At 41.1% G+C, this 27,931-nt stretch overlaps 1 protein-coding gene across 7 annotated transcripts in view; it reads left to right on the forward strand.

Moving 5' to 3' along the window:
- Positions 1–27,931, forward strand: part of RAP1GAP2 (RAP1 GTPase activating protein 2) — a 1,157,030-nt gene that overhangs the window by 190,078 nt on the left and 939,021 nt on the right. The window contains exon 1 of one of the 7 annotated variants that reach the window (XM_073616721.1): positions 3,293–3,343. The exons of 5 other annotated variants lie outside the window; for them this stretch is intronic. In XM_073616721.1, coding sequence (XP_073472822.1) covers positions 3,327–3,343 — 17 coding nt within the window. In that variant the 5' untranslated portion in view covers positions 3,293–3,326. Of the gene's footprint in view, positions 1–3,292; positions 3,344–27,931 lie in introns of those variants that run through there. One more of the 7 variants, XM_073616720.1, reaches the window with a different exon arrangement.

Below are 27,931 nucleotides of genomic sequence, written 5' to 3' on the forward strand. Positions count from 1 at the left end.
AGTTCCAAGGAATTTAATTTCAGCAGGGCTGTTCGTGGATTGGGTGAAATCGACTTGTTAAATAAGGAAGACAGGATGGAAAAAATGTTTTTCCAATAGGACTGTACAATGGGACGGGACCACCATGTATGTGGATATGTGCCCAGCTGCCCACAACCCCGAAAACAGGCAGATGGTAGCCTAGGACATATTTGGCTATAATATGAGGCACTAGATACCACCGTGATACGACTTTATAAGATGTCTCCAAAGCAAGAACATTTGGAGAAACCCTATGTGTTTTCTGCTAAATCTAATCCTTAAGGTCTAAAGCTAGATCTGTAGTCCATTTATCAACATAAGCTGGCAGGGGTGGCTGTGGGGAGGATATCAATGCTATGTACAAGATAGAAATAACATCCTTACCGTGTTGATCAGATGCAGAAAAATTTTCATATATAGCCATCACGCTGAGGTCTGTGGTCTCCGAATTAGGGAGTTTATATTGCTCTTGTAGGGTTGGGAATGATTTAAAACCATCAAAAGGCGCAATCGAGTAGGACGTAAGTGCATCCAATGATGAAATGAAATTGGAGAAGTGGTTGCAGGATAGAAGGATTGTGAAAGAAAGACAATAAGGGTCGGTGTGGAGAGTTGCGTTTTGCCTTAATTTTTACTCTGTCCCAAATATGTAATGAATGTTGGGTGAGTGGGTGGAATGCATGGCCTCACTCTGGTGGGGTAAGCCAAAGTAAGTTGTCTATAGTGTGAGGATCAGCATCCAGAGTTTCAAAACCAGCCCACAGGGGGACCTCCTGATTAGCATGATATTTGATAAGGGGAGCCAGTTGGGCCGTCTGTTAATATTTGGAACAATGCAGAATACCCAAGCCACTGGTCTGTTTAGAATGCAAAAGTAATGCAAAAGTAAGGACCTCAAGAGGCGTGGGCAAGTGGTTCCCCAAATAAATTGGGTACCCTGTGCTGTAAAATATGGAGGAAATGTGCAGGACCGCAGTCGGCAATACTCGAAGAAGGTATACAATTTTTGGAAGCAGGGTCATCTTAACCGCCATTATCTTACCAAGCCAAGATAACAGGAGGGTAGACCATTTAGACATTAGGTACGTTAAATTAGCTAGCATTGGAGGGTAGTGTGCTTTATACAAAGAGTCCAGGTGGGTGATCAGGTGCACTCCTAGGTATTTCAAAGAATGGGATGACCATTGGAAGGGAAAGGGGTAAATGTTGACATTCTTCAGCCGATAGTGTAATATTTAAGGCCCTTGACTTGTTCTGGTTAACTTTCAGACCAGAGATCTTGGCAAAATAGTCTAGAAGAGAAAGTAAATTTGGAGTTGAGATACGGGGTGATGTAACAAAAAGGAGAACGTTGGCTGCAAACATGCAGAGTTTATGGGCAGTACCCGCTACCTCTGTCCCTTTGACGTTCGGATTATTGAGGATGAGATGTGCCAGGGGCTTGATAGCCAGCACAGAAAGGAGCGTGGACAGGGGGCAACCTTGTCTCATCCCTCTCGCTAAGAGGAAAACGGAGGAGCTATAGCCTGTGTAACGAAGGCGAGCCCTGTAGTTTTTATTACATCCCAAATATCTTTTAAGAAGTTTGGGCCCAAGGATGTAGCATTAATAGGGCCAGGATGCCGAATCAAATGCCTTACATATATCTATGGATAAAAGATAGGTTGTAATGCGACGGGAATAAATTAAATGTAATAAAGCAGTCAATCGCTCTAGTCACTTCCTCTGTCGATATAGGACGGTTCAGGCGAGTTTGTTGTGAAAGTGTCACTGTAGGCAAATGAACATCTTGCATGACTGTTGCTGCTTGTTGGGCTGAAAAAAATCATAAGATGCGTACAGGGCTGATAGATGGTGTTGGAATTTCTGCAATACTTTCATTGAGTTACTGGTGTAAGTCGCATGAGAAGTTTTTTAATGGATAGGCATATGAGCCTGATCTATAAAGCTTGTGGCAGGATCAGCGAATCACTTTCTCAGTGGATTCTGCTAGCAGAAGATCCAGCTCAGTCTGTGCTTTCTCATACCGAACCCTGATCGCTGTCATTGGGTCAGATTGAAAAGCAACATAGAAAGTGTGAAAGTCTCGTTCTAGTGACTTTAGGTGGGAGTGTTTGTCCCGTTTAAATTGCGTGGTGACACTGATACATTGTCCTCTAATTACTAGTTTGTGTACCCCCCATAACGTTAACAGGGAGTGTTATTAACTGGAGATATTCTTTCAAAGCAACAGTTATATCCAGACAATAGGCTGGATTAGAAAGTAAAGAAGGTTTCAGGGACAACGCAGGGTCAGGGGGTCCAGAGATGAGGGCTGAAATAGTTGTAAGCACTGCGCAATGATCTGACCAAGGATAGAGAGGATCGTAGAACCTATCTCTAAGGGGATCAAAGCGACTGGGAGAAATATGTGGTCAATGCATGAAAATGCTTTATGTGGGTAAGGATAAAATGCATATTTGTATGAATGAATGAATTTTAATACACAAAAACACAACATAATACCCAATTGTTTCGAAAAATATAAAAGATGATGTTATACAGAGTAAATAGATAACTAACATGTCACGTTTTTAATGTATGCCCATGGAATGATGACAAACTATGGTACCTAAAAATCTCCAAAGGTGACGATTTAAAAGCCTTTACAGGTTACTAATTATAGAGTTACACAGGAGGTCTGGTGGTATAATTTTTGCTCTTGTTATGATGTTCGTGGCAATACCTCACATGTGTGGTGTGATCATGATTCTGTGGTCTTTTAGACCAGAGATCTTTCCTCTGCCCTCAAAAGCATCTGATCGGTTTGATCAGATGCTGTACAAGCCGGTAACAGCTTGTAAACAATAAATTAAAACCAGAAGTGACAAAATCCTCATCGCTTCTGGTTTCATAGACCAGTGTTTCTCAACCTTTTTTCAGTCAAGGCACTCTTTAAAAATCATCGACAATCACGAGGCACCCTTTAAAAACTATGGATAGTCTTGAGGCACCCTTTAAACATTATGGACAGTTTCGAGGCACCCCATTCTAAAAAGTAAAAACTATTCTAATAGTTTTATACAATTTAACATCCACAAGTCCAAGTAGGACACCCAACGTTAGAGGTGATGTATTCTTCTAAAGCAAATACAATTTTGCAAACTGGTACTGACTAGTATGCCAATGTTTCTCTTCTCCCTCAGTTTTTCTCTATCACTCATGATAATGTGACCCCAACACTGATGCAGAGGTGCAAGGGAGGGTCAAACAAGGATGCTATGCAGGCGACTGACATCTTCCTTATCAACTGATGATGCCATTGGATGCCGGCAGCTAGAAGGTTGTAATGGTGACAATGAAAACCTGTGGCTTAGTGTAACTAAATGGCAGCCTTCATCCACATGCCGGCTTGTACACAATTTATGGACAATTTTTACCACTGAAACCCAAAAATGTACGGGCACATCCCAAGGACAGCAAGTGGTTAAAGGAAAGGTATAAATATAAATTAGTGTGTAGATGTAGAATTCACAAAGCATTAGTGTAATGTCTGTATTAAATGTATCAAATGCTCCTTTTCTGAAATTGTTGGAGCGCAAACAACATTATACATGCCTGTCTATGATGTAACTCCAGACAATTACACACAAGAGGGCATTCACAGTTACCTGTCTGCAGATTAGATTGCGTCAGGCCCTTTCAGCATCTAATGGATAAACTTCTTCCAGCGCTCCCAGGAGTCACATTGTGTTTTTATGTTGTTATGGGAGCAGATGCTTTGAAGGCTTCATAGAAACGTATTGAAAAAGAATTGCAGTGATTTTTTTTTTTTTGTAAGATTATTGACTAAAGTGGAACTTCAGTCAAACAGCTAAAACACATTTCAAATATATTTGTTTACTTTCTTTCTAAAGTATGTATAATTTAATATTTTTGGCTAGCTATTTTTGAGGTACATACACCTATGGTAATCAGTAGACTCACTCTGAACCTTCTTGGTTTTAGCATTACTTCTTACATGAGCATCTCCCTGCTCATTAGACAGAGGTACTGTTGCAAATTCATTGTCCAATTTGCAGGTTGGAAGGAAAATGTGACTGGGAGATGGGCGGAGCCTAGCGGAGCAGACATGCATTGTTAGAGCTCCGCACCGCTGAGAGAAGAGAAGGACAAAGCGGAGCCTGCAGGCTCAAAAGGTATCCATTTGAACCTTTTTGCCCCAGGGAACAAACTGTGAAAGTTTGGGCAGGAAATATGGTACTGGGAGGAAACCGTGGCAGAAATAAAAATCACCTCACAAAGAGCTCACAGGCACTCACTGCAACTAAAGCAGCTCCAGTCACCTCTCAAGATACAGCATCAGGGCGCTCTCACAGACAGAAAATGTCACAGCAAGACTCTCCATTTGAGTCAGATACAGAACAAATCCTCTCACAAACTTCTCCACAAGCCTCCTCAGTATCCCCAGTAATATTATTACAATTTGAAAAGATGCTTCATAAGGCTTTAAAACAAACCTCAGACCAAATAACAAAAAGCCTAACCAAAGAAATAAGAGAGCTGGGAAACCGCACCGCAGCCCTAGAAATAAAAATGGATGAAATTGAAATTACAACCCAAGTAAATATAACAGAATTGGAACAATTAAAAGAAGAAAATTTAATACTTCAAACTAAGCTTGAAGATTACGAAAATAGAGCCAGACGTTCAAACTTGCGCATAAGGGGAATACCTGAAACTGTGACAGACCTGCAATCTACTATTACTGCTCTATTACAAGAACTAAAGCCAGATATCCCTATTGAACGTTTAGAACTGGACAGAGTACACAGAGCCCTCACAGCCAAAAAGAAAGATGGACCCCCACGTGATATAATCACAAAATTTCATTATTACAGAACGAAAGAACAAATACTAATTGCTGCAAGAGAAAAAAAGGAACTTAATTTTCAAGGACACAATTATCAAATTTTTGCTGACCTATCCCAACTTACTATTACTAAAAGACGATCTATGAAACCCCAACTAATGGAACTGCAACGCCACAACATTATGTATCAATGGGGCTTCCCCTTTTCAGTCAGATTTAACTACCAAGGTACAATTTACAGAAGCAGATCAGCAGATGAACTACAACAAACCCTTTTAAAATTAAATCTGACAGAACCCACAAGCAGCAACACCCCCACACGCAGAAGAATGGCATCATCTTCACCTTCAGGCAGCACCCAGAAAATTCCAGAACAAAATGGGAATCATCATTCTCACAAAAGAGGCCGTTATGTCACATCATCCATGGACCAAGAAGATTCAATGGACTGACATCCTAATTCCTGATATCTCTTCATTTATTATACTAAGAGATGGTTCTCTATAAAAAACCTGTATTTATAACTGAATGTAACTGCATTCTGATAGTCACACACTGTGTGGGATCATGTTACATTCCAGTTATATTTCTTATTACTTCTGATTCATATAGCCTTAGAATATATAAGTGAAATAAGGAAATTCTTGTTCAGTTATATATTATCAGGTAATAACAATAGATTTATTACTTTTTAGGACAAATATGTTCAATAATCCAGAAGTAATGGAAGCTTTTTCTTTCTTTTCTTAAAACAAATATATTATTACCTAACTAGTTCCTAGAATTATGTTTTTGTTTATTCTAATCTGAAGCAATACAACCTCAATTTTATGATTTAACATATCTAAACAGTTACATATGAATAAAATATGTAATTGTTTACTCTAAAAGGGTTAAAATCCCAAAATAATTCAAACTATCTTCATCAATACCAAAGTTATTAACAGTACCTTTCTAACTGAATTATTTAGCCAAGGGCAAGACTAACCATATACAACCACCCTGGAATAAATAATTTCAACAAAAACTATATTCTGCACTCCAATTAATGAAACATCATTTTGATGTCTTTTGACATAGCACTTCTCTCCTGTAAGCGGAAGATCCGTGTACCCCCATTAGCCCTCCTCATTCTCCCAACCATATTATGTGGGAGTGTGACGAAGGCACTTATTCCCCTGAGAGAGATATTTATTCTCTTTCACGGGTAAATTGTGATTACTTGCAAAAAATAATTTATACAATGTATCATCTAATCTCATATGTTTTTTGTTTACTCTTTACTCCAGAATTCACTGGTTTCTTTTCTATCTATTCATCTCTTCAGTCCACACAGGTTGATCTGCGCAGTCAGCTCTGCATAACAAAAAGTAAGTCAAAACTATTTGATCTGTTGCCATGGCACCACTGAATATACTTTCCCTGAATGTTCAGGGAATAAATGTCCCTCAAAAAAGGACCAAAGCCTTCCGTACTTTCCATAACAAGAAGGCTCACATAGTATGCCTCCAAGAAACACACTTCACCAAAGATTCTACTCCAAAATATATTTCTCCTTTTTATCAACAAATTTACACGGCTTCTGCCTGTACCAAGCAAAGGGGAACTCTAATTGCATTTCACCGATCCACACCATTCACCTTATCATCAGAAATTAAAGACCCAGAAGGTAGATACCTGATACTCATGGGTTATATAATGGATACAGCAATCACGGTGATTTCCTACTACGCTCCTAACAAACAACCTACACCATTCCTCTCACATATATTACAAGTGATTAATACACACAAAATAGGAACAGTGATAATGTGTGGGGATTCGAACCAGTTCCTCCTCCTATTTCTAGATAAATCACCTTTTACACCATCCAAAATAACCTCTAGATTACCTTTTTCTCAACTTCTTTCCAAATACAATCTGGTAGATTCGTGGAGAGAAAGTAACCCAATGAAAAAGAAATTCACTTATTTCTCGCACCCTCATCAAACCTTCACCAGAATAGATCATATTTTTCTAACAATAGGAATGATACCAAAAATTATTGCATCAGATATAATTCCGATTCCGTGGTCTGACCATAATGCAGTATACACTACTATAGCCTCAGCCATACCAAAAGCGCATGACCCAACGTGGTACTTACCGGACATAATGCTCAAACACCCACTACATCAGATGGCCATTGAACAAGCTTTAAAGGAATACATATCAATTAATAATACAACAGACATCTCCCCAATAACACTATGGGAAGCTCATAAGCCTGTCTTGCGTGGTACAATACAAAGACAAATGGCACTATTTAAACGGGAACGCAAAAATCTAGCAAAAAAACTAGAACTCAATTTTAATGCAGCCTACATATCATTTCAAGATAATCCATCTCAGAGTACAAAATGTCATCTGGAAAAATCTAGATTGGAATACGATCTATTTCTCACTGAGTCAGTTGATAAATCCCTCAAACGCTCCAAACACAATTTCTACATGAATACAAACAAACCAGGTACATATTTGGCTCGGGCATTGAATTCAACTAACAAATCTTTCAAACCAATACGTTTGAAATTATCAAAAAATGTTTACACTTGTAATCCAGTTAAAATAGTCCATAAATTTCACTCACATCTCGCAACTTTATACAAGACAAACAATGAATTTAATCCTACAGAGGCTGAATCCTTCTTCTCAAAAATAACCTTACCTGAGTTATCTCAGAATCAAAAAAGCAGTTTGGATGAGCCTATAACTATAGATGAAGTTGCTAACGCCATAAAAGACCTAAAACTTAACAAAAGACCAGGCCCAGACGGCTACTCGGCTTTATACTATAAAACATTCTCAGAAATACTCTCTCCCATTCTCACTGAAACTTTTAACAAACTTCTAGATGGACATTCTTTTCGTCAAGAAACAATACTGGCAATTGTTTGTATGATCCAAAAACCCCTTTCTGATGATACTTCCTGTGTGAATTATCGGCCTATCTCTCTGTTAAACCTCAATATTAAATTATTAGCAAAAATAATAGCCAAACGCCTCAATAGCATTATAGGAAAATTAATACATAGAGATCAAGTAGGCTTCATGCCAAATAGACAGGCAGGCGATAATATACGCAGGGCAGTGTTATTGGCACATATTGCTAAAAAACGGAAAATCCCTTTATGTTTTCTATCTCTCGATATTAAGAGGGCATTTGACACAGTATCCTGGCAATATATGCAATATTCATTACAAAAATGGGGTTTTGGACCCCACTTTTTAACATGGATCAAAGCATTATATAATAAACCCAAAGCCTATATAAAATATGCTGGATACAAATCTGAAGCCTTTAATATCGAAAGAGGTACCCGACAGGGTTGCCCATTATCTCCCTTATTATTTGCCCTTATACTCGAACCCATGGCCCAATACATCAGAACAAACCAAACTATAACTGGCATTGAAGTAGGAGGTATTACACACAAATTATGTATATTTGCAGACGATATATTACTTTTTCTATCATCACCACAGGTCTCTGGTCCTAACTTAATACCAGCTCTTGATGGATTTGCAGCCCTATCCGGCCTTATGATTAATCCTAAGAAATGCCTAGTGCTTAATATTTCACTCACAAACATGGAATTGATCCCAGCTAGGGCTGCACTCCCATTCACATGGGCAGAAAAATCAATCCCATATCTTGGAATTCATTTAACAGCATCTCATTCTGACTTATTCTCAACCAATTATCCTCCTGTATTAAGACAGATCACAAATCTAATAAAACAATGGTTGCAACTTCCTTTATCCTGGATAGGGAAGATTACTGCAATCAAAATGGCTATTCTACCCAAATTTCTTTATCTATTCAGAGTCCTCCCTATTCCAATTCCTTCCTATTTTTTGAGAATAGTACAAAAAAGAGCAACTTCGTTTATATGGGGCTCTTCTAAACCACGTATACCTATACACACACTACATATTCCCAAAAATAAAGGAGGCCTGGGATACCCTAATTTTACTAACTACTACAGAGCAGCACATTTGGCCAGTCTGTCCAAATACCATGCAAAACAGGAAATCCCATTATGGGTATTTATAGAGGCTTCAGAAAATGACCCTCTATTAATATCAAATTTATTATGGCTTGATCCTAAAGACCACTTTAAAATTCATAATCCCATAACTAAACACTTCTTATCTCTCTGGGATAAACTAAAAACCAAATATCAGTTACAATCTCCACACAATCCTCTCCTTTCTTTTATCAGAAATCCGGCCTTTTATCCGGCATGGATCTACCCAAATTCTTTTAAAGCTTGGACAACATCAGGCATTCAGACACTAAATGACTTCATAGCATCTAAATCATTCCTTTCATTCCCATCGCTTAGAGAAAAATATGATCTACCAAACTCTGAGATATTTAGATATCTCCAAATCAAAAATTTCTATACACCATTCCTAAAGGGGGATACACCATTATCCCAATTATCCATTTTTGAATTAATCTGTACAAAAGATCCATTTGCTAAAGGTACAATTTCATCACTTTATAATCAATTATATGGAGTAGCAAATCTTAATAGACCCTCTTACGTTCAGAGGTGGGAGGAGGACCTGGGACGAACTTTAGAAGACACGGACTGGTCTAACATATGGCTCACATCTAAGTCATCTTCACCCAACATCTTAGCACTGGAGACAAATTATAAAGTCCTAACTCGATGGTACCTTGTACCCGCTAGAGTGGCAAAATATTCACCTAATACCTCAGCTCTTTGTTTTCGAGGATGCCCAGAAATAGGCACATATTTACACATATGGTGGACGTGCCCAGTAATCCAAACCTTCTGGAAGGAAGTCTTCGTGATTGCATCTAAAATATTTAAAAAAATAATACAACCAGATCCATATTTAACTTTACTTAATCTAAAACCGGAATGGTTAACACTCTCTCAATTCAAACTTATGATCCAACTAATAACGGCTGCAAAACAAACAGTGGCCAAGGCATGGAAATCTCCTACATTGGTACTAGCAGAAACAATTCACAGAATGAATAATACAATGTCCCATGCTAAGATGGTAGCCATCGATCAAAATCAAATTCCAAAATTTGAAAAACTTTGGCATCCTTGGATAAAACAACAGTTCCTGTCAAACTTCAATGACTCTGTCCGGTTGCCATGGTAACAGATTAAATGACTTACAGAGACACCCATTCTAAAGCTTCAAAGAGAACTAAAAAGAATAATAAACTGACGAGCGGGACAACCTTGTGGACCATACCTCTACCTTTCAACCCTTTTTCTTCTTTCTCTTTCCTTTTCTCCACCTTACGATTAAAGCTCATTATCAGAATTTATTTGACCTATATACACTCTACTTGTAAACAATATGTATAGTAGGTATAAATCATTTAAATACCTACAAAAGTAACTAAGGAAATTATATATATCTTTAATTTAGGTTTACGTGAACCCAATGTTTAATATTTGAAATTTCATGATATTTACCTATATAAACCCTACTGTAAAACAATGAGCTTACTTTATAGATCCTTGTAAACTTACTTTATGTATCTTTATAACATTGTATACTCAATAAACTTCTTTTGACAAGGAAGGAAAATGTGACATGTGAAGCTGTATTGCGGAAAAACAAACTAGATGCATTGCCTGGCTGGGCAGTGTTGCAGAGGTAAATAAACCACAAGATGAGCTGTACAGATTTGCAAATTATTTGGCAGGTAGATCTTTTTAAAACCTCTGCATTTTGTGTAACCTACATTAAAATGTACATTATTGGATGTACCGGTAGTTGTATGTGTATTACAGTGGGTAAATATGTACTTTTTCAAATGCATTGAAATTGCATTTTTTTAGTATATTAAAGGGTTAGAAAGATATAGAAACATCAGCCTGGCTGAAATGTCAGCAACACATCCCTAATGTAACTGCAAAAAACAAAAAAAAGAAAGGTGGGACTTTATAGGTGCTGCAAAACCTCCTCTCAGAATAAATACTAATACATTTATAAAGATAAAAAGTTTTTTTTTACAAAAATAGGATAAAAATAGACAAAATAGGGGATGTTAATCCACTAAAAACATGAATTATCTCCACACATTATGCTCCAACCAAGACACCCCTGAAGATAGAGGTCCTTCCCCCACGTGTATACCGTACATACATATGTTTGTAACGTATATATCATATCATATTGTTGCAAAAATACACATTTCAGAATAGGAAAGGATGACTCATCCCGACGTATTTCGCCTGGTTGGCTTCTTTAGGGCTCAGGGGGGAGCATGGTTAGAAAGACTAGAAACGTGATAAAATATATATATAATATACAGCCAATACAAAGTAATCATTTACATTTCATCTTACTTAGAGTTGTATAAACTGACATACATACGGTCAGTGTGAAAACAGATTATCTCAGGAAAACTGTGGCTGTATATTTTATATATATATATATATATATATATATATATATATATATATATATATATATACTGTATATATATATATATATATATATATATATATATATATATATATATATATATTTTTTTTTTTTTTCTAATCTTTCTAACCACGCACACCCCTGAGCTCTTGAAGAAACCAACTAGGTGAAATGCATTGAGATGAATCATCCTTTCCTATTCTGAAATGTGTATTTTCGCAATATATGTATGTACAGTATGCACATAGGGAAGGACCTCTATCTTCAGGGGTGTCTTGGTTGGAGCATAATGTGTGGCGATAATTCATGGTTTTAATGAGATAATATCCCCTATTTTGTCTATTTTTATCGTATTTTGTAATAAAAAATGTTTATCTTTATATATGTATTGGTAATTATTCTGAGAGGAGGTTTTGCAGCATCTATAAAGTCCCACCTTTCTATTTTTTGGTTTTATGTTAAAGGTTTAGTTCACCTTTACCAAAAACTGCCTATGTAGGTATAGGGGGTTCCTGTGGCTAAAAAAAAATTGTGCAACTTTGATTAAAGTTGGATAATGCCCTTGTTATACGTATAGGCCATTTATGTACCTCCCAAAGCCAGGCCAAAAAATTCTCATGGGCAGTGGGTAAGAGAGCCAATCATGCTGCAGCCTGATGGTGGATTAGTGCCAAAATGAATGAAACTGCACACGTGAAGCCGGTGGCATCTATGGCCACCGAGTATGCAGAGCCAGCTGTCAGATTTTGGCTGTGATGTTGGGAGAGGGTGGGCTGCTATACTTTTTAGAGGCCCCAAACCCTTTGTCAAGCTTGATAGGGGCCCCTGAAACACATAGTGGCCTGCTTATTCCTGACATCACAGCCAGAACCTGGCAGCTGTCTCTGCTTACTCTTCAGCCATAGACGCTTCTGGCTTCACTCATGCAGTTCCCTTCATTTTTGAGCTAATCCACCATCAAGCTGCAGCATGATTGGCTCTCTCACCCACTGCTCATGTGGTTAATGTTGCCTGCTGCCCTTCCTTGAATACTAATCTGGACATCCAGTATCTGACATGTAAGTGTGCTTTTTTTCAATACAGTGCTGTTTTAATGTCTCTACTAAATTCAGTGCCCTACTTGTGCATTTTTCTATACATTGTTTGAAGATGCATCCCAAGTCTGTTCTAGGAGCTTCAGGAGTTTTCCATATCTGCCTCACCCAATTTTCTTTGGACTCATTGATTTACAGACTTATGGACATTTTTGCCCACCTGGGAAGTGCTGAGTAAGCTAGTGCATACCATTTGTGCATGTTTTTCATATTGCCAAACAATTCCCATAGATGGCATCATCCTATTCTGCCTTGGTGTTAGGACATTGCTAAGACACTCCCAGCCATTTCAAACCCAGATGCATGTGATCTCTCTCCCCTGTCACAGTAGATACAAGCTTAGTGATGCTGTGACGCAGGAGACAATGGACCACATATGTGCAGGTGGTATGAGAGCTTGCTCCTGCGATGGTAGGGGTGAGTAGTAATGGCTGCAAGCATCTTAGCAATGTTCTAGCAACAAGGCAGGACAGGATAATACCACCTCTATGAGTTCTTCAGCCATGGTTCCAGAGGTACGAAAATATCAAAGCTGCACAGTCTGATTTTATCTATAAGCATCCCTTGTCTACTGTTTTTTTTTAAGGAAAGGTGAACTAACCATTTAACATCCTAAAAAGCGAATTTCAATGCATTTTCAATGCTAACTAACCCTTAATGCCCATGTTCTTTATTCATGCAGTATGCAAAGTTGGGGAAGTACTTTCAAAGCTAAATATCACTATACGTGAAAACACACATCACTCACCTTTTATGTGGTATCCATTTCTGTTGGCCCCTAAATAAATATTACAACATGAAAAATAGTGCAGGATTTTCTTTTAATTACATGAAGCACAGTGGTGTGAATAGCCTGCATGGACATACATTCTGTGTGAGATGTCCATGCATCCTCCTGCAGTATTTGAACAGGCTCTGTTAGAAGGGTCCCAAGTGTCATTTTGCCAGTTTTCCTGATATCACATATGGAAAAATTTAATTCAAAATCTGAATATTGTATTGTAGGAGATGCTGTTGTATTAACTAAATGCATTCATTTTACTAAGCTACCTTATATCTTTACATTAGGAATGTTGCTAATATAGCTGAGCTTATGTTATGTTACAGGCAGGGTCATTATAAGCCAGCAGCAACATGCCTGGTTTAGCAGAGTGTCTTAGAGGAGAACCGCCTAATCTGCTCCACTAGAACCAATTAAATTCAAACATTGATTCGCCAGCTGTCATTTTCAAGCCCAGGTTTTAAACCGAGTGATGGTAACAAGACAGCGCTAATGGCCAGAGAAAATTCATTCTTCTGATAAATAATAAAATAAATAAGGTTGATGTACAGAGCTGCTCTCAGCATCATTTGTGGTAATGTAATCACAATAAGAGACATGATATAATTTCGGCATCAGTCTCTTGGATCAGGAAGATGTTCTTGTGTCTACACCCCCTTGGTCTTATCTACAAACTCCATTTTGACAAAGCTTTGAAGAAACTTCTTGATGAGTGTTTCCAGCAAAATAAATGCTGTTACACACAACAATATTATTTTCACAGTATTACAATTTTTGGCACAAAACAGCAGTCTTGATTTTTTTTAGTGGCTTCAACCTTACAGAATGGGGAAGCAAATGGGGATTGAGTTGAACTGCTGAGATTGCTATATATGAGTGTAATGTAAATATGGCATGGTGAAGAATGACATTACTGTGAAATCCATCACATCTCGATCGATCTCAGCTAAAGTGTTTGATCAACTGCTTTAAAGCCTAGTAAACTAATTATCTAGGCATTAGTCTGTGATAAAACTGAGAGACATTTTATTCAGAGTCATTGCTCTTCTGTGTCTAGTGATACAGACCTGAAAGTTGCACACCCCACTGTTCCCCTTGATAGATGAAAAGTAATCCACGCTCACGTACACTCTGTCAGAGGAGACAGCTTTGTTATGGTCCAGTAATATTCTGATTTGACAGCTTCCTCCTGAACATTTATCCATATACCAGGTCAATCAGATCCATGCCGGGAGGTTTTCTTGGTTCCTTCTGTGATGGAATAGAATTGCAGGCATTTGCATACAACTCTTCTAGCTATTTTTTGACAGCTGACACTTTCTTTCTAAATCTTAATGAATAATCATAGTGCCACTTTGATGGGCTTATTAATGAAATCAATTGGTTAAAGCGAAGCTACAGTAAAAAAATACAAGCAGCTGTAATGTCCATAATGGCAAGAAAGGCTGCTTGTACCATTGGCAGAGAGGAATTAAAGCTAAACTCCAGGCAGATATAAAAGACACAAATAATTGAAACTCTGTAACCCTTAATACATAATCAAATGTATTTTTGTATAAATCAGAACAGTGTCAGTGCCTGGATTCAAATTACTATTAACCTGTTACAATTCCTGTGCAGCAGAGCTCAAACTAAGAGACAGAGAAGCAGCACAAGGAGCCAATTAGTTGTGCTGCACTGTAAGGAGCATGCTGATAGGAGCTCTTTGGTCATCTTTTCACTTTCCAGTCATAGGCTGTGGGAGGAACAAGGCCTGTAAGTATCTGTTTAAACAAAAAGGATTGCTGTTTTGGAACAGCACTGTATATTTCCATGTGGCTGCAATTTTAAAAAGGTGCAGGGACCTTTTTCCTAAGTTTCTGTGCCCATGCAGCTGCACCAACTGCATATGTGTGAGCCTAGCCTTAAGAGAGAAAAGCCTGAAAAAATAATAATACAGATACAATATTTAGATCAGGACTTGATCTAGGTTAGTGTTAGGCCTGGTTTACACGAACAGCAGAGAGAGAGTAAAAATAGACACTTGAGCTTCAATTTTGACATCCCCAATCCAGCACCACCTATCAAACTTGCCCACTGAAGTCAATAGGACTACAACGCAAATGTGAGCTAAACACTTTCCTATTGGTTGTGGCTTTGAATTTCAATACAAAATCCAGTTTTGGCTAAAAGAAAAATGCAGGTATGGCAGGATCACCTCCCGAACACCTGAAAGCCACTGCTTTACTGTCAGTGTCCAAGCTTGTGTCAGGGTGTTTTAGGTAGAAACATTTTTTGCTTTTTTTTTTTTTTTTTTTTGGTGATGGGTCATGATAATGTCATAAAAATATACAACTACAATACATTTAAATAAAAGAAATATTACTATTGTGGACCAGTTTCTTTCGGACATCTTTTGCAATAATTTTTTATTAATAAATAGAGCAAACAACATACAAATTGCAGAGACAAGGTGCAATAGTGATCACCTTGGTGAACATCAAATCCAAACCTCTATCAATTTGGTAAGGTACAACAGAATAAAATGGAACTCAAATACAAGGGAACCAATACTTCAGCTTGGAAGGCAATTGATTCAGCACGCTTCAGTCAGGGTACATGTAGTAAAAGGACATACACCATGGGTAAAATTAAAACTGGTTGCCTCATTCCTCATCCAGATTTGTATTGGGTGGATTAGGTAGCACTGGACCTTGTTGGTAATGGGTGTTCGGTGGTGGCTCAATTTATGGAGTGTCTTCGGAATTAATCACTTTATATGTAAAAGAGTGGTGGCGGTAGGTGAAAAGCACCACTTTCCTGTTGCAGGCTCAAAAAAGTGCTCCACAGAACCCAAAAGACCTGGACATTGACTCCAGTCCCCACAGCTTAAAGATACAACAGAATTAGAAACTCTTGAAGGGGGAGCCACAATTCCCCAAAACACAATGACTATTGTTTTGTGCACTCTTATATACCAATAAACATAAAACTGTTGTTTAGCCAGCTGAAATTTTCAAGATTTGTATTTACCATGCTCCTCATTAATCTTTTACAAGTAAACACCCTGATTACTTAAGAAATAAAGGGACCCCTTATTTCTATAAGGATAGATTCCTATTGTCATGGTCTGAAGTTAGGCTCGGAGGCCAATAACTGGAGCAGTGGAGTGGAGCAGCACCCACCGACAAGTGGGACAGGTATAAAAGCAGGTCACCCTAGCGGATGACACAGGTTCACCAGAGGTGCAGGATCTAAGTACTGACCGATATTCACCAGAGCTCCTGATGGTGGAGAGGGGTTTTGCTTCATGTTAGCACCATGGTCGCGGTTCTCCACCAGGAGGTGAGCAAGCTGGGTTCCAGTAGCAAATATAGCAGGTAGGGATTAAACAGAAGCATAGTCAGGAAATAAGCCAAAAGGTCAGTAATGAATGGTTGCAGGTTGTGATTAAGCAGAAGCATAGTCAAGGAACGAGCCAAAGGTCGATAACGATTGGTACTGAAGATAAGGACAGCAGCAGAAGAGACAAAAGTGAGATATTGGCTGGAGGGAGCACAATAATCTGGCAAACAGGAAGTACAGAGACATGGCTTAAATCTGGAAGTTCATGGGAGGAGAAAAGAGTTCAAGGTTCAAGAAAAACAAGATTTAAGGCAGGATCATTCAAGGAATTGTCCACGGAACTGTCCAGCATTCTAGGTGGCTCAGAAAGCAAAGTCATTGCCAGGCTCTGCAGAGACCAGCAGAGGTCCCGGGTTTGAGTCCAGGCCCTGACTGTACTCCCCTCCTCCCAGGACATCCCCTGGATGTCTTAGGGCCAAGTCTGGGAGGAAACCTTTGGTGAAATTCCCTTGTTAATCTAGGGCAGGGATGACTAAACTATGGCCCTCCAGCTGTTGCAGAACTACACATCCCATGAGGCATTGTAAAACTCTGAGATTCACAGACATGACTAGGCATGATGGGAATTGTAGTTCCTGAACAACTGGAGGGCCATAGTTAATAGACCCCTGATCTAGGGGCATGAACATTCACTTCGGGCTCCCAAGAATTTTCTTCTGGCCTATAACCTTCCTATTGAACCAGATATTGTAATTGTTCCCAAAGATCCTGGAGTCAAGCATTTTCTTCTTCACCCTGTACCTCAATAGGTGGAGGATGAAGTCTTCCAGAAAAAGGCACTTCCGGTAGTTACATAGTTACATAGTTACATGGTAGGTAAGGTCGAAAAAAGACACAAGTCCATCAAGTCCAACCTATGTGTGTAATTATATGTTAGTATTACCTTGTATATCCCTGTATGTTGTGGTTGTTCAGGTGCTTATCTAATAGTTTCTTGAAACTATCGATGCTCCCCGCTGAGACCAGTGGAAGGGAATTCCGCATCCTTGCCGCTCTTATGCCCCGTACACACGATCGGACATTCCAAGAACAAAATCCATGGATTTTTTCAGACGGATGTTGGCTCAAACTTGTCTTGCATACACACGATCACAAAAATCCGAACTTCACACAAATCCGAAATTTCAAACGTCAAGAACGTGGTGATGTACAACACGTACGACGAGCCGAGAAAAAGGAAGTTCAATAGCCAGTGCAGCTCTTCTGCTTGATTCCAAGCATGCGTGGAACTTTGTGCGTCGGAATTGTGTACACACGATCGGAATTTACGACAACAGATTTTGTTGTCGGAAAATTTGAGATCCAGATCTCAAATTTTGTGTGACGGAAATTCCGATGGAAAATGTCTGATGGAGCCTACACACGGTCCAAATTTCCGACAACAATCTCCCATTGAACATTTTTCGTTGGAAAATCCGACCGTGTGTACGGGGCATAACAGTAAAGAACCCTCTACATAGTTTAAGGTTAAACCTCTTTTCTTCTAATTTTAATGAGTGGCCACGAGTCTTGTTAAACTCCATTCCACAAAAAAAGTTTTATTCCTATTGTGAGGTCACCAGTACAGTATTTGTAAATTGAAATCATATCCACTCTCAAGCGTCTCCTCTCCAGAGAGAATAAGTTCAGTGCTCGCAACTTTTCCTCGTAACTAATATCCTCCAGACCCTTTATTAGCTTTGTTGCTCTGCTTTGTACTCGCTCCATTTCCAGTACACCCTTCCTGAGGACTGGTGCCCAGAACTGGACAGCATACTCTAGGTGCGGCTGGACCAGAGTCTTGTAGAGCGGGAGAATTATCGTTTTATCTCTGGAATTAATCCCCTTTTAATGTATGCCAATATTCTGTTTGCTTTGTTAGCAGCTGCTTGGCATTGCATGCCATTGCTGAGCCTATCATCTACTAGGACCCCCAAGTCCTTTTCCATCCTAGATTCCCCCAAAGGTTCTCCCCCCAATGTATAGATTGCATTCATATTTTTGCACCCAAATGCATTATTTTACATTTTTCTACATTGAACCTCATTTGCCATGTAGTTGCCCACCCCATTAATTTGTTCAGATCTTTTTGCAAGGTTTCCACATCCTGCAGAGAAGTTATTGCCCTGCTTAGCTTAGTATCATCCTCATGTGAAAGGAGCAATGACAAAACCTCTCTCTGTAGCCTGAGGACACTCACTCACCCCTCCTGCATCACATCACCGCCCCACGCGAAAGCAGATGGATCGTTTTCTCCTGCAGAGTGGGTCCAACACAGTGGCAGCCTCCCATTCTGAAACAACCCCCCCTGCTATGTTTGCATGCTATGCTTGCAGCCAATATGGAGGATGGAGAGTGCATGCAGACAGGCTGTGCAGAAACAGGCTGTGCAGAAATGAGACACACTGCGCCCACAGGCACAGAACTCACTCTCCTGGAGGAGTAATATGCCAAAATAGCACATGCTGTGGCAGCTCTGCTTTCACCCACAATTACAGCTGTGGTGGATAGAGCAGTCGCATCAGGTATTACCCAATTACGAAAAGAACTAGGAGACCATGCAAAACAGCTGTCTGAGCTGGAGCACCGCATGTCAGATATCGAAGATGAGATCCAAACCTCACAGGCGAGTGACCAGCAATATGCGCAAACCCAACAGTATATACTCAAGAAACTCAATGACCTTAATAATCGTTCTCGCCGGAACAAGTAAAAGATAATAGGTCTCTGTGAAGTATTCACTGAATCATTCACTTCTAGCATGTTGCAGGAGGTCTGTGCCCTGGGAATCACTTATACATGCCTGGTAGAGAGAGCTCACTTCTCCTTCAAAAGACCGACACTCTCCACGCCCTGTCATTGTCCCATACCTCAACTATTCGGACAGAGTGGCCCTCCTGAGGTCCTTCCAGAACTCCAAAGCTCTTCAAGTGAAGGGCCATAAACTTTTCATGTTTGCAGATTATTCCCAGGAGGTGTCAAGGAGAAGAAAAGCTTTCCTCGCAGCCCTGGAAAGGGGGTAAAGTTCACTCTGGCTGCTATACTTTGCTTTACTGGCCCATCTGGTGAATCAAAAACTTTCACACATCCGGAAGAAGCATCCCACTACCTTCAGACCTATCTCCACACATCTGGAGCCCCTACGCACTCGTTTTTTACTTGCCCTCCAGGCCTAAGAGACCGGCGCAAGCCCAAGGAGGGACCCCTCGAAGAGGCCCCACTACTCTCATGACCCCAGCCGCACCAAACCTCGTTGAGATCTGCGCAAATCACTTCTCACCACTGGATCTTTACCCTTCACCTTTAAACGCAAGTTATTGACTTCTTGACATATACTTTTCTATTTTACCTCCACTAGTTTGACCGATCTTTTAGTTTTCACCCGCTGTCAAATGCCTGATGTCGGTTAAATGCTATCTAACTATGTAATTTAACTGTTTGTTTCTCCTGCTCTACCGTCTACAGCCTTATCTGAGAGCGCTGTCGCACCTCCTTGAGGTTTCAACGGTAAGGATGCATCCCATGACCTCCCTGTCCAACTCACCCTTGTGGGGTGTCCTCAAGGTCATAGGTCCACAGGCAAAAGCCTGGTGCATCTCTGGTAAAGCTGTCCGTCTATTGGTGGTTAGGGATGAGCTCGATGTTTGAGTCGAACGTAAATTTGACTTGAACATTGGGTGTTCGCCCGTTCACTGAACAGCGAATAATATCGCAAGAAATTTGAGTGCAGCGGAACGCCCCATAATGCACTGCGAGATCGCAGAGCATTAGTGTCTGATGATTGGCCAAAGCATGCACCTTACCTGCATGCTTTGACCATCACAGCATGCTCTGCAGAGAGAGCCATAATTGGCCAAAGGCAGGGTGCCTTTGGCCAATCATGGCTCAGGGGGACTAAGTCCACGCCCCACACTATATAAGGCTGCTTACATAGCGGCCGTGTATAGTGTGTGACTGTGGACAGAGATAAATTGAGCTAGATTAGGCAGGCAGGTTACTTAGTTGCAGTGTATTTGACATATAAATATAGTCGGTCTACCATATATATATATATATATATATATATATATATATATATATATATATATATATATATATTTATTGTGACTGTAGGAGATGCTGTCACTGTAAAATTGGTAGTTTGGGGGACACAGGGTGTGCACATTTGCTTGGTGCAAGACTGCAGAGCATATATGTAGACTGGAGAAAACTGCTTTCACAGCTTTCTCCAGGTTTTTGTATTCTGGCATGGGGCTCTGTAGTTCAGAGATTCCACAGTGTCTTGGGTGGGACGGGATCTCCAACCCTGTGTCCAGATTTTGTAGATGACCAGCAGGGTGTGTGCTCATGTAATCACAGCCCTTATAATGAGTTTATAGGAATACCTCAGGGCTCCCAGTTGGAGACTGCTCCACACCAAGAGACAGTAGGTCTCCAGGAGTCAGAGGGGCTGCAGGAGGCAGCCAGAACATATGTGACTGCAAGAGGCAGTGAAACAGCCAGAGCGGAGCTGTGGGCACTAAAGTAAAGCCATCCACACTGAAGGATCAAATGGTCTGTGGGACCAGAATAAAGAGCAAAAGTACTGGTACAGAGAGCCAGGTGGGTTAGCATTTTATGTTGTGTATATTTGCTGGAGAAGAACCCCTGCGTGGGAAACCGTTATGTTATGGACTTTTATGTGTCTTTTTAATAAAAATGGGCTACCATGGCCTAAAATATAGTTCCTGACTGATTTGAATCACTGGCAAAAGCATCTACTACGAGAGCTAAACAACCCCCAACTTTACAATATATATATATATACTATACATTCAGTGTAGCATATATATACAGTTCATTCAGTGGTGTACATTATATAATACACTTTAGGCGGTGTATATATATCTATATAGATCTATATAGATCTATATAGATATATATATATATATATATATATATATCTATATACATTCAGTGTAGCCTATATATACTGTGCATTCGGTGGTGTACAGTTTCTAATACACTTCAGGCGGTATAAACATTATATAATACAGTGTAGTGTGCTGTGAAAAGAAAAAATCCCCTTCATGTCTGGAAGGCCACCAAGGAGAAGCAGACGCTCACAGGCCACTAAAAGAGGGCAAGCATAAACAAAAGAAGAGAAATGGATCCTATAAAGCAGTGGTCATCAACCCTGTCCTCAGGGCAAACTAATAGGCCAGGTTTGCAAGATAACTGAAATACATCACAGGTAATATCATTTGCTGCTCAGTGATTGCAGTATTCTGGTCTGCATCTCCCTAAGGTAATACATAAAACCTGGCCTGTTAGTGGGCCCTGAGGACAGGGTTGATGACCACTGCTATAAAGGCATGTCCAGAGAAAAATATTAATTAGCTGTACCCTTATACCACCCACCAATATATGGTGCTGATATCATAGCAAACCAAACAGAGCATACAAAATGCGACCCAGGTCATATAGTGGCTACTTAGGCAAAAGAGGGTCTTAATCAGGGTTAATTCTAAAAGTACAAAATTTATTGATTTCACAATTTACACAGAATATGATCATTCATGGTGCGACTATAGATATCTTGACAACTTCACACACACAATACTACAAAAGTAAAAAAAAACACTAAGGAGTAAGGATGAGCTCCGGCGTATTCGCACAGCCCACGTGCAAAGCCCACCAGGAAGTCGGCACTGCTCTGCGCTATTTGACCCGGGTAGCCTTACCTGGGTCTCACTTTGTATGCACTAAAAAAGGGCAAGCAGCCTATGTGTCTACAGTTAACAGTGGTGGTCGTGGACACGGTGCATCCTCTGCAGGTGGCCGTGGGGCACGCTTGTCCTTTTTTTCTGCTGCTGGCCGTGTTATTGAGCCACAACATGCAGAAGAGTTGGTGGAGTAGATAACTAAGCCGCCCTCATCCTCACCATCCTCTGTCACCCTGGCTCATAGTAGTTTGCCTTCCAACACAGCTGCCAAAACGGCCTATTCCACTGGCTCTTTGTCCACAGTTACTACTTCCATAGCCCGACCATCATGCATGGAGGAGTCCCCAGAATTATTCTACCACAGTGTCAGTTACATGCTGCTGGAGGATGCGCAGCAATTTGAAGGCTCCGATGTTGGTTCCTAGGTGGAGGAAGGGAGTAACGGGATCCTAGAGAGAGGGGTTGCCACAGAAGGACAAGAAACTGGCAGTCATGTTTCCCAAGCTGCAGCATACTGCCAAGTTTGCTCCAGTGATGAGGAGGGAGGGTATGATGGGGTCATTGGCCGTACTTAGGTGCTTGAGAGAAGAGAGGAGAAAAGTGAGGGGGAGGAGGAGGCACAACTCCAACAAGGCAGGATGTCCTCCAGGGGTCAGCTTAAGGGCAGCCACCCTATTGCATCACACCGCAGAGCTCCTCAGGTGCAGGGCGCTGCTGACTCCCCGCTGACTTTTAAAAGTTCCTTGGTTTGGGCCTTTTTCGACAGATTGCACCGTTGCTATTTGCAACCTATGTCTGAAGCGGATCAAGCATGGCCAGAACAGCAGGCGCTTGGGCACCGTATGCTTGACCAGACAAATGACGACCTGCCATGCAGTCAGTTGGCAGCAGCTCCTGAAAGACCCACATCATAGAAAAAGGCAGACTTCTCCTTGCTCCTCATCTGGGATCTCAAACCCTACTATACCTCCAGTCCTCTCAAAAACCCTTGACTGAGAGGAATGAAGGTATAGCAATAGGTGTCACAAGTACTTGCAGCCAATCTGCTAGCAGTACACCACCAGTTGATTTCAGCAGGCAAATTTCCCTACCCCAGATGCTGAACCATAAAAAGAAATTCGGTCCCAGCCCTCATGCTCAGCATCTAAATACTAGCTGGGCCAAATTGCTAGCACTGCAACTGCTGGCTTTTCAGCTGGTAGACTCAGTCCTCTTTCTTGAATTTGTGGAATGTGCAGTACCACAGTGGCAGGTTCCAAAATGCCATATCTTTTCACGTAAGACCATTCTGGCTCTCTACTGCCATGTGGAAGGCAATGTTTTGGCCTCATTGGACAGGGCAGTAAGGTTCATATTACCGCTGACTCATGGTCCAGCAGGCATGGGCAATGACGTTACCTTTCCTTCACGGCACACTGGGTAACTTGTTCCACCACCATGCCTCCAAAAAGCTAGTGGTGATTCTGCCACAACATCTGTATGCTCCCCTCCCTCCTCTTCTTCTTGCTCAATGGCCTCTTTGCAGAATTGTCCTCTGAACCAGCAGTTTTCCCTAAATACTCAAGGGGCTACGCAAGCAGTCAGGCAAAAAGATGTCATGCGGTGCTTGAGGTGGTCTGCCTACGGGACAGGAGCCACACTGGGGCAGAGATTCTGTCAGCTCTGCAGGGGCAAGCTCAGAGGTGGTTGATGCCACGCCAGTTTCAGCCAGGAATGTTTGTATGTGACAATGGCATCAACCTTCTTTCCACCCTCCGACAGGGACACGACCTATGTTCCATGTTTGGCACACCTCCTGAACTTGGTGGTGCAGCGTTTCTTGACCAGGCTTACAAGATCTCCTGAGGCAGGCCAGAAAATTCTGTGGTTATTTCCGCCGGTCATACAATGCCAGTGCTCGGCTGGCTGACATTCAAAGGGGATGCAACCTGCCCATCAACCGCCTCATTTGTAACATGCCCACCAGGTGGAACTCAAAGTTGGCAATGCTGAAGCAGCTGCACACACAGCAGAGGGCCATCAATGAGTACCTGTGCGAGTACGGCACCAGGACAGGGTCAGGGGAGCTTGGCTTCTTTTCTCCACGCTAGTGGCTACTGATCAAGGATGCATGCACTGTCCTGTCACTATTTGAGGAGGGCACAAGGATGTTGAGCAGCGACAATGTATGCAGTGATACTGTCCCTCTAGTCTTCCTGCTGGAGCACACGCTTCGTGGAATCATGGACAGGGCACTTGAGGCAGAACAGCGGGAGGAAGAGGAGGACTTCCTTTCCTCTCAAAGCCCCCTTGATCCAGATAGCATTCCTGCGGGTCTCCCAAACACGCAGGAAGAAGAGGAGGATTGTGTCATTGTGGATGTCGAGGATAACACGCAGCAGTCTTCAAGAGATGGTTTTCAGTCCCCAGAAACCCAAGGAGTTGTACGTGGCTGGGAGGAGGTAGTTATGGATCATGTGATCCTTAGTGACCCAGAGGACTCAGAATCTAATGCCTCTGCAAACTTATGCTACATGGCCTCCCTGATTCTGCAAAGCCTGCAAAAGGACCCTAGGATTCATGGTATTAAGGAGAGGGATCATTAATGGCTGGCAACCCTTCTTGATCCACGTTACAAGGGTAAGGTTACAGAACTCACCCTGCCTTCACAGAGGGAGCAGAGGATGAAACATTTTCAGGAGGCCTTGAAGAAAATTGTGTGCAACGCATTTCCAGACCCTGGGAGGTTACCATTTCCTGGTGCTGGACAACGTTTTTCTGAGGTTTCGTTTGGTCAGAGGAAGAGCGGTGGAGAAGGTGGCCAGCTGACCGATGCCTTTAAACATTTTTTCAGTCCTCAGCACCAAGGTCTGATTCCAGCAACCATTGCCAGCGTTTGCATTATATGGTGCAGAAATATCGAGCGGCAAGAGCAGACTTGGAGACCTTTCCAACAGAGCATCCACTGAGTTACTGGGTCTTGAGGATGGACCACTGGCCAGAACTTACTCAATATGCAATTGAGCTACTGGCCTGTTCTGCATCCAGTGTGCTTTCTGAACGCACATTTAGTGCTGCTGGAGGGTTTGTAATGGATCAAAGAGTGCGCCTGTCCACAGCCTCAGTTGATAGGCTCACATTTATAAAAAAATGAATCAGTCCTGGATCAGCAGCTACCAAGCACCTGATGCTGATGTAACTGATTGAATTTGCTATGGATCTGGGATCCCTTGAAGACTGCCTAGGCTGCCTATCCTATTCCTCCTCAATCATGATGATGCTAGCTTCCAACAATATTTTTGGTTTAGGGCACCACCGCCACCCAAGGCCCAATTTTTCTGCCCCTGTTTAACAGGGGCATGTAATTACAATTTTTGAAATAATATTTAACAGCAGGGCCCGTTCCTGCGCCCAACAAGAGTAACTGTGAGGGGTTACCATGTTCTGCCACCATCAACACCTAAGGCCCAATTTTTCAGCAGAGTATATAGTGCAGTCCGTATAGTATATATACTGCAGTTCAGAGTATATAGTGCAGTCTGTATAGTGTATATACACTGCAGTTCAGAGTATATAGTGCAGTCAGTGTAGTATATATAATACAGTGCAGGGTATATAGTGCAGTGTACAATATATAATACACTGTATTGAAGTGTTTAATGGAAGCCCTATGACAGAATTAAGAAAAAAAACGGCATGGATTTCAACATCCATACCAGGCCCTTTGTTTCTGGTATGGATTTTGGGGGGGACCCCCATACCTTTAAAAAAAAAAAAATTCAATGATTTTTTATGTATATTGCCGTGGATCTGGACAGGACATTTTTTCCTTTAGAATTTTCAATTTGCTGCGGTACTGTTCTAAACATGGCAAAAAATTTGCTACTTTACAGGCAGACTAAGGGGACCCCCAGGCACGATATTTAAAGGAATATTTAATTTTTATTGTTTCACTTTAAGCATTCTTAAAATCACTTCTGAAAAAAACAGCTGTTTTAAAAACTTTTTTTTGCATTGATATATGTCCATAAATCTGTATTAGACCTCCAGTACCACAAATTTGGTAACAAGGCAGGGAAACTACTAACTATCCACTATCCTGAGTAGGGGACATCACACCCCTACTCATATTCCAGCCCTGAAACACATTCAAAGTAGACTCACTTAACCCCTAAAGATATTAACCTCATTCTCGAAAGCTTATACGCCAATCTGTATGGCCCTGACCCCATTGATGAAGCTGTGGCACAAGACTTCTTAGCCCAAGTCCCTCTCCTGAAGGTAGATTAAACACTCCTAGATCAACTCAATACACCAGTCACCCTCATAGAGGTTACCAACGCCATCGCCACCTTGGCCAATGGCAAAGCTCCGGGCTTCTACGGTTACACGTCAGAATTTTATAAGATGGCCTCTGAAATCAAATCGCCGGCGCTAGTCTCTGTTTTCAAATGATTCTTGACCGGGGGACCATTACCTCCCCTCGGGTTTCCAGGCCCACATCAAATAAATGTCAAAAAAAGGAAAGACCCCACAGAACTGGGTTCATACCGCCCAATCTCATTGCTGAACCTTGACTCCAAAATACTATCAAAAATCATTGCGTTGCTTATGCCCACCCTGATCCACCCTTCGCTTCGCAAGCAGGTTTTATAAATGTATGCTCGGCCACAGCCAATATCCATAAAGTCCCTACAGTCCTGGAATGTGCAAGAGCCAACCCCTCCAGTGATCTAGAGATAATCATGCTTGACACCGAGAATGCATTTGACAACGTAAGCTTTCAATGGCTACAAGTTTGTCCTCCAGAGACTCGGATTCTTTGGCCCCTTTCTCCATCTAATCACTACTATGTACTTTTATGATCTGTGAGAATGGTGCTCCTTAATTGCCAGCAGCTCCTTGTTTCCAATGTCATCATTATTCTCTGCTGAAGACATTAGTCGAGAGAAATAAGCACAAGGATGAAGCTGTATCTTTTCAATGATTCGCTGAGAAAGGATAGCTCCCACAGCAGAATCTAAAGCATCAACATCTACGATGAAAGGTATTTCAGGATCTGGATGTATCAGTATTGGTGCAGAAGTGAAGAGAGTTTTAGTTTACTAAAGGCAGCCTGTGCCTCAGGTGACCACAAAAAGACCATCCTTTTCTTTGTCAGTTGCATAATTGGAGCAATTATCTTAGAGAAATTCCTTATAAATCTTCTGTAACAGTTGGCAAATCCAACAAATCGTTGTATTTCCTTAACATTCTTAGGGACAGGCCAATCCACCACTGCTTTGATCTTATTGGGATCCATGCTCACTTCTTCAGAAAAAATGATGTATTCCAAGAACTGGATCTGAGCTTGTTCAAACTCGCTTTTCTCTAGCTTGATGTAAAGTTGATTCTGCCTTAGTCTCTCAAAGACAGTACAGACATGCTTGCGTTGTTACTCCAAATTATCAGAAAAAAAGGAGAATATCATCCAAATATGCTATTACAAACTGGTCCAGCAAATCTCAAAAAACATAATGAAAGGTTAAAAAGTTGCGGGACATTGCAAAGTCCAAAGGGCATGACCAAAGACTCAAAATGTCCATATCTGGTTCTGAAAGCAGTCTTCCAATCATCTCCGGGGCGAATACAGACAAGGTTGTATGCCCCCTGTAAATCTAATTTG

Source organism: Aquarana catesbeiana, linkage group LG02, assembly GCF_042186555.1.
Source record: "Aquarana catesbeiana isolate 2022-GZ linkage group LG02, ASM4218655v1, whole genome shotgun sequence".
Classification (NCBI taxonomy): Eukaryota; Metazoa; Chordata; class Amphibia; order Anura; family Ranidae; genus Aquarana; species Aquarana catesbeiana.